This window comes from Hyla sarda, chromosome 1 (assembly GCF_029499605.1).
Source record: "Hyla sarda isolate aHylSar1 chromosome 1, aHylSar1.hap1, whole genome shotgun sequence".
NCBI lineage: Eukaryota > Metazoa > Chordata > Amphibia > Anura > Hylidae > Hyla > Hyla sarda.
In genome coordinates this window covers 454,653,246-454,670,250 of record NC_079189.1, presented here as the reverse complement: position 1 = coordinate 454,670,250, position 17,005 = coordinate 454,653,246, and the positions used below count along the sequence as shown (strand labels likewise).

Below are 17,005 nucleotides of genomic sequence, written 5' to 3'. Positions count from 1 at the left end.
AATCTTGCATCATTATCAGCTGGTGTTGAATACGAAGTGGAAGGATAGGATGCTTTGAGACAATATGCAATCGATATGCACTTAATATGAGAAATGTATTTATAAACAAATTCCCACACTTATAAACATGCTTTATTATGCATGTTTTTGTACCAGTTCTCACACTGTCGTAAAACTTTTCTACATGTAAAGGGAGAACACATGACTGCTCAGTGTACCACCTGGATGGCCATGAGACCCTTGAGTCAAATTGATGTTTTTTAGTATGAGTAAGGGTGGCTGACACCTGAAATGCGTGACTGATTTGTACCTTACTGTTCATGGTTTTTATGAAATAAAGGACACAGGCATTGCACTGCATCTGTTCTAAACAATCATTCTTTCTGTTCTGTTCTTTTTATATAGTCTATTACAAATCAGGTGAAATAACAATATATATATATATATATATATATATATATATATATATATATATACATACATAATTTTATTTTCAAGCTAATAGGTTTTATTCATTACGTTTTCCAGGATTACCACATCCATGGACATACCCCAGGGTATTGCGAGCTCTCCTCACTTTCCATAACTGCTTAGTTAGTGCTGCGTTCATAAATCTGCATTCATTATGCACTGTCTAGGATGGCCTGGGGGACCTAAAACACCAAACAATGCATAATCTATGAACATAATATTATAGATACAGGTGGACTCTGTTTATTTCAGACAAATGTCATGATCAGGCATGATTACATAGCTTTCACAATTTGCTTCTGAACATATGGTGCTGCCCTGTTTATCACAAACACATCCTGCAGGTATTGAGACATAGGCCCAGATTTATCAAAGAATGTCTACGGTAGAGCTATTTTCCCACGTTTATTTGGGTGGTGGGTTTGACTAGCGTGCATCTTATTTATCAAGAAGGTGCAGCAGGATGATGAATTTTGCGCATCTCTGCTGTGGTGGGAAAAGTTCTTTTTCTAGACACTTGTGAGGGAGGGAAGTAGACACTTTCCCGGGTCCTGAATTTGGCAGGTTAGGTGTTTTTACTTACTTTCTCAGAGCTGCCGGGACATTTTTACTTGCATTTTAGATGCTACAATCAAAATTGATTGTGGTGTCTAAGGGGTTAAAGCCGGGCATCACCGTGATCGGTGATGTCTGGCATTAGAGATGGGTCCTGGTGGCAGATAGCTGCCAGGACCACCCAGCTATGACCCGCGCTCAGCTCCTGTGAAGGAGAGTGGGACGCTGTCGTCCACAAGAGGTTAAAGGTTGAATTGTGGAAGGTAGAAATGATTCTCACGCCTACTGGTAGGTGGTGTAGCTTTGCGCCTAGAAAGGTACCTTTGCGCACAAAATAGTGACTTTTGACAAAAGTAGCAAATGATAAATACGTGACCACTGCATGGTCAAAAAGAACAAAGTTCTACGGGTAGGCAAAAGAGTGAAACTGTCTATATCAAAAGGCGCATAAGTCTCAAAATATGCTGCTTGCGTCTAAACTGCGTCAAAACATAGACAAAAAAAATGCTCTAAAAGCAATGATAAATTTCCCCCATAATGCTGGGCACCTGGCCTTGTCAGAAAATGTCTTATACTATATTATCAAAGAATATATGAATCAGGAACACAACAATCCCTTTTATGCCTTCCTGTGAATTGCATCAGTTGTATGACCCTGTTTTAAGACAATAAAACATTAAAGTGTGCCAGTCATTAGCAAAAACGTTTTATATAATGTAGAAAATAACATTATATGTATGTGTATATTTTTGTCCATGCACCTATTGCCTGTGTGTCTTTGTGAGGAGTCCAAATACAGGAAGTTTGGGTGGACAAGCAGGGCTCTGTACACAGAGGACAAGCAGGGCTCTGCGCACTGAGAACAAGCAGGGCTCTGTACACTGAGGACAAGCAGGGCTCTGTACACTGAGGACAAGCAGGGCTCTGTACACTGAGGACAAGCAGGGCTCTGTGCACTGAGGACAAGCAGGGCTCTGTGCACTGAGAACAAGCAGGGCTCTGTACACTGAGGACAAGCAGGGCTCTGTGCACTGAGGACAAGCAGGGCTCTGTACACAGAGGACAAGCAGGGCTCTGTGCACTGAGGACAAGCAGGGCTCTGTACACTGATGACAAGCAGGGCTCTGTGCAGTGAGAACAAGCAGGGCTCTGTGCACTGAGGACAAGCAGAGCTCTGTGCACTGAGGACAAGCAGGGCTCTGTACACTGAGGACAAGCAGGGCTTTGATCACTGTGGACAAGCAGGGCTCTGTGCACTGAGGACAAGCAGGGTTCTGTACACTGAGGACAAGCAGGGCTCTGTATACTGAGGACAAGCAGGGCTCTGTACACTGAGGACAAGCAGGGCTCCATATGCTGAGGACAAGCAGGGTGATTGACAAGCCAGGAGCCCGCACAGAGCCCTGCTTGTCCTGCCCTCACTTCCTGTATTTTGTCTTCTCATATATACACATTTTTTAACCAATGTACATTACAAGTATACATATAATGGTATTATCTACATTAGAAAAAACGTTTTTGCCAAAAACAGGTACAAGTGCACAAACTGCATGGTTATTGATGTGGAAAACACACCAATTTCCAGGTGAAAGAAAATGCATGGTGTTACCTAAAAAGCGCTCTCCCATTGATTCAACAGGGACTGTTTAAAAAAAGCATTGTTTCATGAAAAAAAGTGCAGAAAACCACATCAAAATCAGATCCAAGATACCTACATCAGATTCTGTGCTCATTTTAAGGTGTGAACATACCTTAAAGGGGTACTTCACTGGCCAGCCTTCCATCTGGGTTGGGAACATTTAGTTCCGAACGCTATGCTTGCTCTGCGGGGGTCGGTCACGCCCCCTGTGATGTCAGGCCATGCCCCCTCAATGCAAGTCTATGGGAGGGGGAGTAACGGCCGTCATGTCAACTCCCATAGACTTATATTGAGGGGGCGTGGCCTGACCCCCGTAGCGAAAGCACAGCATTCAACTAAATGTTCTGAACGCAGCCGGAAGCCTGGCCAGTGGAGTACCCCTTTAAATGTTATTGTAACAAGGCTATAGACTATTACATGAGCATAATGGATTTTTAAACCATTACAACGTAACATATAAAGTATAAGGTAAACAAAGTTGCCAATTTTTTTTCTTTTTTTGTGTAAATACATTTAAAAGATGGCATTTAGAAGTGTGTCCACTTCTGATCTGGAAATTTTGACTTAGCAATCACCCATAGCTCACATGTTTTGTCGTATGAAATTGTCACCATTTGTAACAGTCTCTGTCCTCATTGTGGCTAAACAGGAGCACCCAGAGGAAAGACATTCTGAAAGTCTCATGCAACCTATTGATGATTTGATGCATCGTTGCACCCTCTTCTCTCACATGGTTCACCCGTATTAATACATCTTCCAGACTGTGTTTACTTTTATTAGTTAAAGGGGTATTGCATTAATGAAAAAACAGGCATTTTTTTTCTTTCAAAGACAGCGCCCTCCTTGTCTCCACTTTGGGTGTTGTATTACAACTTGACTCCATTCACTTCAATAGAACTGAGCTGCAGAACCACATCCAACCTGGAGACAAACAGCAAGAGGTCTTTGAAGGAAAAAAGACCTGTTATTAAATCCTGAAATACCCCTTTAATGTGTTTACTTACAGCCTTTTGCTGAAAATATGTCAAAATTATCATTTGACAACACTAGCATGTTTACTAGAGCATGTTCACTGTCTTGGCTAATGTGACTGATATATTATAAGTGAGAAATACATTTGTTACACCCGATAGAATAGAAAATATATGAATGAGATAAGGGCGGATTGACTACACTCAGGGTCCCCATACCAAATAAAACAAGACCACCCATTGCCTGTCCCCCTTCCTGCCCAAACCCCTCTTCATGCCCCACAAGGGTGTGGCTTATTATAGGTGTGGTGTATATGAATATATATATATATATATATATATATATATATATATATATATATATGTTAACTGTGTAGTGGTGGTGAGGCAGGCTAGCCCTTTCTGTGTCTGGGCCTTTGGACAAGTCATTCAGCTTGCAATATTTCCTGCTGTTGTTTTCTACGTCTGTTTTTTTGTAACCAATGTGGGATTCCTTGAATATTCAGTACTCTGGTGGGTGGTAGTTAATGGTAGCACATGGGTCCCAATACAAAATCTGAAACAGAACCCTCACCTACCATGTACCATTTATAATACTGTATTAGCATTTAAGAAGAAGAGCCTTTGAGCCCATTCAGGCTTCATTTTTGTATCTTTCTGGACTTCCATACGTCTTCTCCAGGGAAATCACACAATGAGGATGGGCTTTACTAAACCTATTTTCTTTTGTCCAGTCCGTGTATAAAAAAATATTGTTACTTGTAACAGGCTAAGACACAACATCGTTTTTCTTAGTGCGCCAGCAGTCCTCGGCTTAGAAGTATTTTTTTTAATAGAGTTGAGCCAAGACGTTACGATGAGATTAAGGCATTAAAGGCATTAGAACAAAACAAAACCTTGTGGTTTGAGTGCAATTTTGTTTAAAGCGCTGCTTCAAACCCAACCAGGCAGCTCAAGCCTATAAATCTGAGACAAAATAGAAAGCGTCTGTAGAGGAGCAGATGGAAAATACCAGCTGTGACACATCCAGAACTATTCTTCCAGTTTAAGACTTCTGCAAAGTAAAGCAATTCTTGTTCTGAACAGCAGAACCTCATCACCCTTAAAAATAAGCATTCCCTTATCCATGGGGTATCCAGCATTTCTGCCTACTAGGGTTGTATTTTATGTCACACAAGCAATACCATATACTGTAATTTTTAAATAACTTATGCAAAGCCATTTAGTGCAGTCTCATTTATAGAAAATTCTAGGAAGTATTATCCGAAATGACCATTATCAGATGAGCAAATCAACTTGAAAGTGTTCTTGTAGTATCAGTATAACAGTATTGCTGTTTTATTTTCCTTTTGGGTCAATTTGCCACATTTTTGATATTTTTTCGATTTAAGTTTTAGAGTATAAAGCTTGCCGCTGTCAGCTAGCTAGTTAAAATTAGATACTGTGTAAGTACTCAGACTACTGCACCCGGCAGTACAGAAAGGAATAAAGAATTTAGATGGTGAATCAGCACAGAATCTCAGAAGCTTGTAAATAGAGAGTGTCTGAGGCCAGAAACATCTAAATGTTCTAGGCTTCTTAGGCTGCTCTTGCTATTTATATATTTGTTTTCTACTTCTAAACCTTAAAGGGGTACTCCGGTGGAAAACTTATTTATTTTTATTTTTTTTCCAAATCAACTGGTGTCAGAAAGTTAAACAGATTTGTAAATTACTTAATGATTTATTAAAAATGTTTAATCCTTCCAATTAGGGATCGACCGATATCGTTTTTTTAGGGTCGATACCGATAATCGGTGGAGGTTAGGGCCGACAGCTGATAACTTATACCGATATTCCGGTATAAGTTATCGGCTATTTATCCCCCCGCGACACCACTGCAGATCATTGATTTAAAGCGGGCGCTTTAAATCAATTTAATGCAGTGGCTTTTGCGGTGCCATAGGCCGCCGCCGCCACCACCCGCTTCTCTCCCCCTACCTGTCAGGGTGGTCCGGGCCATCCATCCTTCCTGTAGTGTCCGGCGGCATTCCGGGTGGAGGGTGAACCGGTCCGGGCTGTCCTTCTTCTCCGGGGGTCATCTTCTCCACTCCGGGCAGGCTCCGGCCTAGTAACGCAGCATAGACGCCGCTGCGCAGTGACGTTCGTGCACAGCGACGCACCTGACGTCACAGCGTAGCGGCATCTATGCAGCGTACTAGGCCGGAGCCTGCCCGGAGTGGAGAAGATGACCCCCGGAGAAGGACAGCCCAGACCGGTTCACCCTCCACCCGGAATGCCGCCGGACACTACAGGAAGGATGGATGGCCTGGACCACCCCCATTACGGGTAAGTTTAATTTTTTTTATTGACTCGGAGGGTGAGGGAGGGGCCCGACCAGTATAGAGGTATGGGCAAAAATCCATACCGTGGGAGAAAAAAAAACGGTATCCGGTTCATACTGGTATACCACCCAGCACTATGGTGGGGGGTGCGAAGCAGTGCGGTGGGTCGGGGGGGGGCAGTCGTGGTGCGGTGGGTCGGGGGCGGTCGCGGTGCGGTGGGGGCGGTGTGGGGGGCGGGGCATTATCGGCTTATCGGCAAGGTAATTGCCGATACCGATAATGCCCAAAATCGTGATTATCGGCCGATAATATCGGCCATACCGATAATCGGTCGATCCCTACTTCCAATACTTATTAGCGGCTGTATACTACAGAGGAAATTCTTTACTTTTTGCATTCCTTTCCTGTCACGACCACATTGCTCTCTGCTGACATCTCTGTCCATTTTAGGAACTGTCCAGAGCAGAATATGTTTGCGATGAGGATTTTCTCCTGCTCTGGACAGTTCCTGACTTGGTCAGAGGTGTCAGCAGAGAACACTGTGCTCGTGACAGAAAAGAAATCAAAGAAGAAAACAATTTCCTCTGTAGTATATAGCCGCTAATAAGTATTGGAAGGATTCATTTACAAATCTGTTTAACTTTCTGGCATCAGTTCATTTAAAAAAAAAAAAAAAGTTTTCCACAAGAGTACTCCTTTAAATATATTGCTGTCTAAGACTGACTTGCTCACATGTGTGGTGAAGATAAAGATGAGCCTTGTGTTGTAATCCTGAAAACATTATTTATCATCCTCTGCAGATTTCTCCTTGTACTGTTGTCTTCACAGGAGCATAGCTAGGGAGGGTTCAGGTGAGGCGCTTGCTCCGGGAATGGTTAGGTAGGGATAGAAAGTGGGTGCAAGATAAGGGGTTTGGAAACCCAGCCTTCCTGCATCATTTTCTGCCTGTGTTTAGTAAAGTTACAGCAGCCAAAGATTCTTACTAGCTGTTGTAACATGGTCCAGACATCAGCTCTGTCAGAATGGACAGAAGAGGGAAGAATCCACTATACTGGTGGGATGGGACAGCTCTGTAGGTAAGTATTGTATGTGTAAGGTGTGTAACAATGTGTGTTTCATGTGTACGTGTGTAATGTGCATGTATAATGTTAAAGTTTGCAATGTATAGTCCGAGGGTACTTTGCTGCCCCAGTGTTCGGAACATTTTGTTCTGAATGCTTGGAGTGGGTGGCGGAGGTGGCCCGTGATGTCCCGGCCACGCCCCTTGTGATGTCACGCACCCTCAATGCAAGTCTATGGGAAGGGGCATGGCGGATGCCAAGCCCTCTCTCATAGACCTGCATTGAGGGGTCCTGGCAGTACATCACGACCCCCGCCACCCGCACCCAGCGTTCTTAACGAACGCTAGGTGCTGCACAAAGATCACGGGGGTACCAGCTGTGGGACCCCCACAATCAGACTTCTTATCCCCTATCATTTGCATAGGGGATAAAATGTCTAGTGGCGGAGTACCCCTTTAAGTGCCTAATTAACATACGTATAAAGTTAATTTGCAGGAGAATATTCATTTATGTGTATGCATTGGATTATTATAAATAACAAACCTCAGTTCACATCCAATGATACAACACGTTGATGTCACAATAATTGACTCATGCATGAGATGCAGGTATGAGACCACTTCACTGATTGAGGTGGCAAAGGATCAAATCTAATGTAACCATTTTGCTTTGAAACATGGACTGACAAATTCTATATATCCGCTGATGCATCTGTGTGTCCAGCAAACATAAATTAAGCCCTGTATGTCTGATGGAACGCCATAGGTATTTCTGATGGTGGATTCATTTTTAAAGTGGTTCTTTAAAGCATCTCTAAAGTAAAAACTGTAATCTTACATTCCAACTCAGTAAATGTCAGTGTACAAATATTTTAAAAGTCAATATGTGATCCTGTATTGGCCCATAGAACACTGGCCTGGAAAAATTATTATATTGTTTCTACAAATGTTCGGAGCAAAATACTTTCTTAACCTGTTAACGACCATGGACTTCTATACTCGTCCATGTGCTGTTAAGGGGGCATGGCGTGGGCTCCCGACTCGACCTTTCGTCATACCGGCCAGCCCCCAGCTGATTCCTGTACCTGGGGGCTGGCGTTAATAGCCGACATGCGGCGATTGCCGCGATTGGCTATTAACCCTTTAGATCGCCACTGTCAAAGCTGACAGCGGCATCTAAAGGTGCCTTCATCCCATCCCTGGTGGTCCAGTGTCGTGAATCGTCCCCCCCCCCCCCGCAGCGTGATCATGGGGGGAGATCCACTGCTGAGATAGCCTGTGGCTTACCTCTGAATCTATGCCGGCTGGAGCGCTTAGAAAGATTAAGCCTGACAGGACCAGGCTTTATCAATCGAGTACAAAGCACATAGATAATGTGGTTTTATGGAACCACATTGATCTGTATGAGGAATCAAATGATTCCTCCTAAAAGTCCCCTAAGGGGACTAAAAATGTAAAAAAAAAAGTTTAAAAAAGTTTAAAACACACACATTAACCCCTTCCTTATTAAAAGTTTAAATCACCCCCCTTTTCCCAAATTCCATATAAAAAATATATAAACATAATAAAACTAAACATATGTGGTATTGCCACATGCGTAAATGTCCAAACTATAAAAATATATTGTTAATTAAACTGCACAGTCAATGGAGTACGCGCAAAATAATTCCAAAGTCAAAAATAGCGTATTTTTGGTCACTTTTTATACCATAAAAATATTAATAAAAAGCGATCAAAAAGTCCGATCAAAACAAAAATGCTACTGATAAAAACTTCAGATCACGGCGCAAAATATGAGCCCTCATAGCCCCGTATGTAAAAAAATAAAAAAGTTATAGGTAAAGATAATTTTAAATGTATTCATTTTTGTGCATGTAGTTATGATTTTTTCCATAAGTAATACAAAATCAAACCTATATAAATAGGGTATCACTTTAATTGTATGGACCTACAGAATATAGATAAGGTGTCATTTTTACTGAAAAATTTACTGCATAGAACCGTAAGCCCCCAAAATTTATGAAATGGAGCTTTCTCTTGAATTTTGTCGTACGAGGATTTTTTTCCCTGTTTCGCTGTAGATTTTTGGGTAAAATGACTGACGTCATTACAAAGTAGAATTGGTGGCACCATAAAAAGCCCTCATATGGGTTTTTAGGTGCAAAATTGAAAGGGTTATGATTTTTAAAAGGTAAGGAGGAAAAAACGAAAGTGCAAAAACAGAAAAACTTAAGGGGTTAAGCATTTATTGAATGAGCCATTTTTATTTTTGTTTTTACTCTTATGAGACATAAAATGCATCTACTTTTCTATCTATTGAGCTGTATATTTTTTATTTTTTTTTTGCAGGAATTATTGTGTCCAGTAATTGTACCACTTCAAAAAATGTACCTTACTTTGCAGTACACTTGCAATACTATTGTATTATATCCTATTGTTTTATCTGTACTGTGCTTATACAGACTGTACTAGTAGATGTGCACTCCACAATTGCATTGCAGGGGGACAGGGCGATCAAAGGCCAGAAAGGACCAGCATATACTTTCTAATGCATTAAATGTCACAGTCGCCATGGTTTCTGGTACTCAGAGAGTTAAATGACCAGCATCAGAGCCAGGGCCGCCATCAGGACAACAGTGATGGTACTGCCACCTGGGACTTGAGCCAAATTAACATAAAAAAGGTGTCTTTTTCTGCTGGCTCTTTCACTACACTGGCTTGGGGCCCAGATGGTTTGGCAGTATGGGGTCCCAAACTTTTTGAGGGCTGTCCTGTCTTAAGCCACAGAGTATGGATTGGGTTCAGCTTCTGAGCCATAGACATAATTTCCCAATAAACTTCCATTGAACATTTAGGGTAGGGTCACACGTGGCGTATTTTGCTACGTATTTGCTGCACATTTTCCTACCCAAATATGCAGCTGATTTTGCTACCCATTAAATCCAATGGGTAGGAAAATGTGCAGAAGCAAATACGCAGCAAAATACGGCAGGTGTGACCCTAACCTTATAGAGGTTGGACGCACACAGGTTCAAAATATATCTGGCTTGGAGTTACTCCATTAAAGTGTCTACATACGATCAAAATTACCATTGCTGCTTCCTTTTTTAGAAACAGTACCTGTCTTATAAATGAGATTGAGCTAAAGTCCAAATATGGTGACATTTTTCCAGTTTGATATAAATTCTTTATAAACTCGGCACTGATCCTTAAAAACATGAATTGTCAGCTCATTCCATTTGAAGATTATAGTCTCTTGTATATAGATATTTCTAAATAGAGGTATAATCTATAAAACAAATAACAGAGGGGATCTCAACTCTCTTGTATCATTTATAGTACAGATATTCTCAATAGGACAGAGGGATCTTTAGGGCCAGGGCCCCCTCAGGCTCTGTTTAGAAAACCCTTTCTCCAGCTTTTTGACAGACTTTGATATAGTTATGAGATCCTATCAGAGACCCCCTACTTTTTTCATTCCTGTTAGTATGCTCCAGATGTATTCTTAAAAAGTAAACCTCTTTTTTGAGCAACTTTAAAAACTTTATTGAAGCTAGCCTAAGATCTCTTCAGTTCTATGTTAAAGGTGAGTATGTGTCCTGGAAAGTAGGAGATGAGCTTTATACTCAGATTTGCAGTTTAATTAAAAAACTTTATGCAAATGTAGTAGAACCTCATTCACTCTATAATGTTATGTAGATTCAGCCCATTCTGGACAGCAGGTTCACCATAGGCAGTTATGGACTCTGACAGTTGTTATAGCCTGGCATAAACGGCTGTCGGTGGTAGTTATGTAAATGTTATAGTAGTTATTTATTATTAGTGTGAATATTATCTATGTAAATATTACTCCTTCACATAAAAGTAAAATAAATTCTGTTCCCCATAACTGAATGAGCCATTATACCGTCAGCAATACTCTCTTGTTCACTTTCCTATTTATATAGCTGCATTATACAAAGGAGAAGGTCAAGGATTTTAGCCCTTGTGTTGTTTTGAGTGCATCCATGTAAATATCTAGAATTTGCATTGTTTTACATACACTGCTATTCACCAAAGGCTATTCAAGTGATTCTGTATGCTTAGAGCAAATAGTTAATATGTATGGGGTTGGTCAAGTGCAGTCAGAGAAGAAATACAGCCTCTTCATATCTCAGGAGATATTGATATTGCACATCTTATGCTAATTTTTTAAGCATATTTATTTTAAACGTCCTTTGTTCCATCATGCTACATGATCCGTTTATTGAACATCATTATAAATGACTGAAAAGACAAAAACTTCACTGTAAAAATGTGTCCTTAAAATAATGATGACAAAGGCTGATGAATGAAATGAAAGAATGATCGATAGATAGATAAATAGATAGTTGCACTGAATATGTTCTAAACCTAAAAATATTATTTTTGTACTATTTTATAAATCACATATTTAAAATGTAGGTAAAGTCTTGCTTAAAACACACCAAGGCACAAAAGTGACCAATCAAAATAGACATTTCACTGGTAAAACCCCTGCATTACTGAAGTGCATGCACTGACTGGCTGTCTGATAGTGCCTCCCTACAGTGCTCCCAAGTACTACATGTTCTTTACTATTCTTTACCTGTGCCAGTGTTAGCTGCTCCTTTGAATACCACTTGAGGGTGACTCCATTTTACTTTATTAGGACCATGAAGAAGCTCCTGTCCTCCACATTCAAAAGCAATTTCCTACCTTTTTTTTTTATATGTAAGGACTTGTTTTATATGCAGTATATTAGTTATCTACTTATATTCATTAAATCCTTACCTTTTCCTATTTTTGGATGACATTTTGTGGGCTTCAAAACCAATTTTAGTCTCAACATAAAATATATGTATCTACATATATCTGAAAGGAAAGAGGGTGGACTTACCTGTACCTCCTATGTGAAGCAGACCTCGTGTGTCCATGTTTCATCCTCTCTCAACAGTCAACAAAATAATTCTTCACATCTAAATATTTACGCTTCAATCCAAAAATCTAAATATTCTTGAGCATAAATATTGGGTCGTCCGGATACTTTTTTTTTTGGGGGGGGACATAAGTATTAATGCAGTGGGAATTGTTTTATACAGTAATTGATCGGTAGATGAAATCAATACATCTTCTTCCTCTTCCAAACAGGGCCAAGGTAAAGAAAGGGGTCAACATTCTAAATGTGAAGATCAGTGACCCAAGACAGTGGGATGTTAAGCAAGAGCTTGGTAATGGTGGTAAACATTCTACCACAACGGTTACTTGCCAGAGAATTGGACCTAATCCTCGTAATAGGTATGTCACCCATCATCATTTGTTACTATAGAGGTCGATAATGTTGCGATTATTCATTTCTTATTATATATCTATAGCAGTTGGAGCTTTAAATCTTCTACATAGACAAATTATATGATAACATGCTGGCAGCCTGCAGTCACCACTAGAGGGACTAAAAAATCATACTTGTAATATAGCTTTTGAAGATAAAGAGTTACAGTAGGCCTTAAATGCATACATTAAACTCAATAATAAAACAGTATGATTCAGCTCTTAAACTCCAGGTACTGGTGTTGTGGGTAGAAATAATTGAGTAATTTAATTGTTCTTCTTTCAAAGCAGGAGATTTGGACCTCTGTATTAGAAAAACAGAGCTCTGACTGCTATAAAGATATATTAAGAAATTAATCAATATAGAATTTTGGATCTCAAACAACATGATGATAAATGGTCGGAGATTCACTTTAGCTGTACTATACTTTGGCTGTTAAACTTATAACCTGATATAATGCAGGCACATTGGCTATTAGCATTCTAACTGCTAGAAAGCAGCAACCTTGTTATATCCAATATGAGCCATAAAATAAATGGACTTTCTGTGTCTTGAACATACGTTCTTACATAAGCTGCTTTATACTCTTTTATTTTGTACTCCAACTTGATGTGTTTCATGAATCACATTGAAACCTTAAACCCATTCACTTATCTGACGTGACAATGTGACAATGCTCCTTATGTTTGGAACAAGGTAGAGGAATATTTTAGCTGCTGCATTGTCTTGAATGTTCTTCTATCTCCTTCATTTCTTAAAGGGGTTATCCACTATAAGGTGATTTTAGTCTGTACCTGGCAGGCAGTAATGGACATGCTTAGGAAGGATCTGCGCTTGTCTTGGGGCTAAATGGCTATGTTGTGAGATTACCATAACACTGTGGCTAGATTTTTGTGAACTGGTATTTCCTGTTTGACTTTTCTTTTTTGCCTACAAATACCCCCCCCCCCTCCAATAGACTTGCATTGAGGGGGCGGGGTGGGAAGTCATGATGAGGGGGCAGGGCTATAATGTCACAAGCTCCCGGCGCCAGCTCTAGCATGTTGAACAGTTTGATCCAAACAATGAGCAGCGGAGTACCCCTTTAAGGCCTGCATCAAGGGGCAAATAAGGGTTAAAGAGGAACTGTAGCCTCCCCAAACATTATGACCTTTTAATTCCCCCTGAAAGCATAAGATGCAGAGTCCAAGAGTGTTCTTATTTTAGTAACGCCCCCCTCTCCCCACCCATTCCCGAGGTTTTTTACCCCATCTGACTGTCGGTGAATCCAACAGATTTGTTGCTCCATGCCAGTATAGAGCAGGGTTTATGCTGGCTGTATGAGGCTGAAAGGCATAATGCCTCTTTAAAAGTATTCCTTCATGTTACAGATAAGTAGAGAGTCAATACTGAAATGTTCTATGGCAGGAAACTCCCTCTCTGCGGAAATATGCCTTCATGTAAGCACCCATAGCCATAAGGTGCTGTTATTATTGACTGTAGAAGATGCTATAAATTATCTGTCTCATGGTTAACCCTACTGTGTATTAGTCCTTTAATTTGGCATTGCATTACTTTTTGAATTATTTAGGTTCCAACATTAAATATATACTGTGACATCTGTGCTTCTTACCTGCAATAGCATTATTACATGTTTTTCTTTTTCTTTTTATATGTTGTGAGGTCACTCATACATATTGACTTGTTTGTGTTATATCTATGCTATGATGTCATGGTGTGCGTTACTCCTGTATTGTCTCATCAGTGTTTGTGTAATGGTTGTGCTGTGACAAAACTTAAAGGGGTACTCCAGTGGGAAACTATTTTTTTAAACAACTGGTGCCAGAAAGTTAAACAGATTTGTAAATTACTCCTATTTGAAATTCTTAGTCCTTTCAGTACTTATCAGCTTTTGTGTCTGACCACAGTGCTCTCTGCTGACACCGCTGTCCATGTCAGGAACTGTCCAGAACAGGAGCAAATCCCCATAGCAAACCTATCCTGCTCTGGACAGTTCCTAAAATGGACAGAGGTGTCAGCAGAGAGCACTGTGGTCAGACAGAAAAGAAATTCAAAAAGAAAAGAACTTCCTGTGGAGCATACAGCAGCTGATAAGTAATGGAAGGATTAAGATTTTTATATAAAAGTAATTTACAATCTGTTTAACTTTCTGGTACCAGTTGATTTAAAATAAAAAAAATTCCAGCGGAGTGCCCTTTTAATAGATTATCCCTGCATTGGATATTAGTATGTACCTAAGCCTGTATTACATCAGTGTGCACAAAATGTCTACATTGTAGTATCACTGTGAGCATTATCCATGTACTATGCTATCATGTTTATTATCCCTGTACAGTAATATAACTATATGTGCATCTTTCTTTACCTTATGGAGACCAAAGTAAGCAGAATCGTTTTGCTGACATTGCTGACAGTGGCCATTATGGAGTACAAAACATGTAAAAAAGAAAAAGAAAATGGCAGCAGCACACATGGTCTCACAAAAATTGAGGCTCTTAGCACACTTTTTGTTCAAAGCTTGTCCCGCCATCCACCACGCGGAGGTGGCCTCATATCGGATGGGACCCTAACACTAACTCACCTCTGCTGGGCATACAGCCTCTGACTGGGTGACATGTTGACAAATTGCACAGCAAAAACAAAAAAACAAAAAATAAATTTAGCCAGCACCTAAACCCAAGATACATTTTTTTTTACATGTTTTGTACTTGCCACAGCAGCGTGCAGCCGTGTATTGGTTTTAGGTGTTGGCTACATTTTCGTTTTTTTGTTTTTGCTGTGCAATGTGGGGGGAGTGGCTCCCTCTGTAGCTGTCCATCCCCTATTTCACAGGAGGTGGTTTGGATTGATAGTGGATCCAACATGTTACCCAGTCAGAGGCTGCATGCCCAGCAGAGGTGAGTGAGTGTTAGGGTCCCATCCGATATGAGGCTACCTCCCCGTGGTGGATGGGGGGACACGTTTTGATCAAAAAGTGCGCTAAGAGCCTTCATTTTGTTGACCAAGTGTGCTGCTGCCATTTTCTTTTTTTTTTTATACATGTTTTGTACTTGCCACAGCAGCGTGCACCTGTGTATTGGGTTTAGGTGCTGGCTACATTTTAGTTTTTTTTTCATGATGGAGTACGACCCTAATCCAAGTTTTTCTCTGGGACCCCATGATTACATGTTAGGCTCCTGTCCAAACTTGTGCACTATAAAATAATGTTCCTATTTTTAGATAATTCTTCTATTATAGAAAAAAAATAGAAGCCTTGAGTGCCTTCTACGAAAATGGGAGCCATAAAGCAGAACTATTTGCCTGACTAGAAAGCTAGATACAGTATTGCTAATAAAAAGGCTGCACTTTGTACATAATCTATTTTCAATATTCAGCCCCTTACAGTAGGCTTACTGGGCCCCAGTCGGCATTGAATTAGCTTAGAGGGGGTGAACAAAGACCACACTGTAGTCTTCCATGCCTTATAAAGGATATCAGGTTTTATTACTTCTGTAATTCTGTTTTAAAAGAGGTAATATGATTCCTATAATAGAGTGAAGGCTAATATAATTCACAATTTAGCATACTTCAGGGAAACTGAATGCTGTCTTAAGTGAAAAATGTGCACAACTGGGTCGCTCATTAAAGGCAGAATCTGGGACTCTTTAAGAGATCCAGTTACCGTTTCTTTAACCGTTTGCTATATGTATAAAGTATTTTATTTTGTATACAGTATATTGTTTCATGCTTCTTAACTGTAGCACTTGTTACTAAAAAGTCACGATTATTGGAGCACTTGTGTATTTCTGACGTACGTGAACAACAGTAGCATTAAGGCACTCAAGAGCTGATTTTCATACTGAGAGCATAGCCCCAGGAGATAAAATTTAATGTTCCCCGTTTTTTTCTGCAGCAGATACAGAACAGCACAATCACAGCTCCATTTACATAATGTCTAATTAACCCATGAAAAATGGTAAGCACTGATTATGCAAATGAGAGCTAATGTCCTAATTACCATCAGCTGCATTAGCCTATGTAAATGGTTCTGTTATTTTTATTAAGTAAAGTCGAGATTGTGTTTCATGTTGTTTTATTTATTGAATTAGGGACGGATTAGGCCAGTCAGGATAGTTTAAATACAGTGCCCTAAGCCCACAGTAAATTCTCCTTCATCATATGCACACTGCTCAGTTGAGAGAAGAATAGACTTTAGTCGAATTAGTTAATACTAATTAAATTTGTTTTTTGTTTTTCTTTTAAACAAATCTCCCACTGGGATGTATTCATTTGATGTCATGACAGAGAAAAAGCTTCTTTCATAATTACAAACCTTAGATATGCTTGAATGAAAAACACATCAGTGCGTTGGCTTGTACTGCTCAAAAAGTTATGTTACGAATGTTCAGTAGAGATAACCCATATATCATTTTGTTTATGTCAACAGGTTTTTTTTCTTTTCTCTATTACAATGGGATGTTATTGTTATTATTTTGTACTTTTCTCACATCACATTTTACTTTCACCTTTTAAATGAACAGGCAGCTAAATGAATACACAGATGCATGGTCTGAGGGTGCAGAACATGACACTGGGATTTCAAGAACAAATTTCTGTGTCACGTACTGCCCCCCTCAGGCTGTGCATTAGGCATTACACAGTCAGAAATCAGTTGAGG

General features: G+C 40.0%; 1 protein-coding gene across 4 annotated transcripts in view; it reads left to right on the top strand.

The window, feature by feature from the left end:
• Nucleotides 1-17,005, top strand: part of TMEM132C (transmembrane protein 132C) — a 595,756-nt gene that overhangs the window by 317,435 nt on the left and 261,316 nt on the right. For 3 of the 4 annotated variants that reach the window (XM_056533685.1, XM_056533701.1, XM_056533710.1), the window contains one exon: nt 12,168-12,314. The exons of the other annotated variant lie outside the window; for it this stretch is intronic. In XM_056533685.1, coding sequence (XP_056389660.1) covers nt 12,168-12,314 — 147 coding nt within the window. The remainder of the gene's footprint in view (nt 1-12,167; nt 12,315-17,005) is intronic. 4 annotated transcript variants of the gene reach the window in all.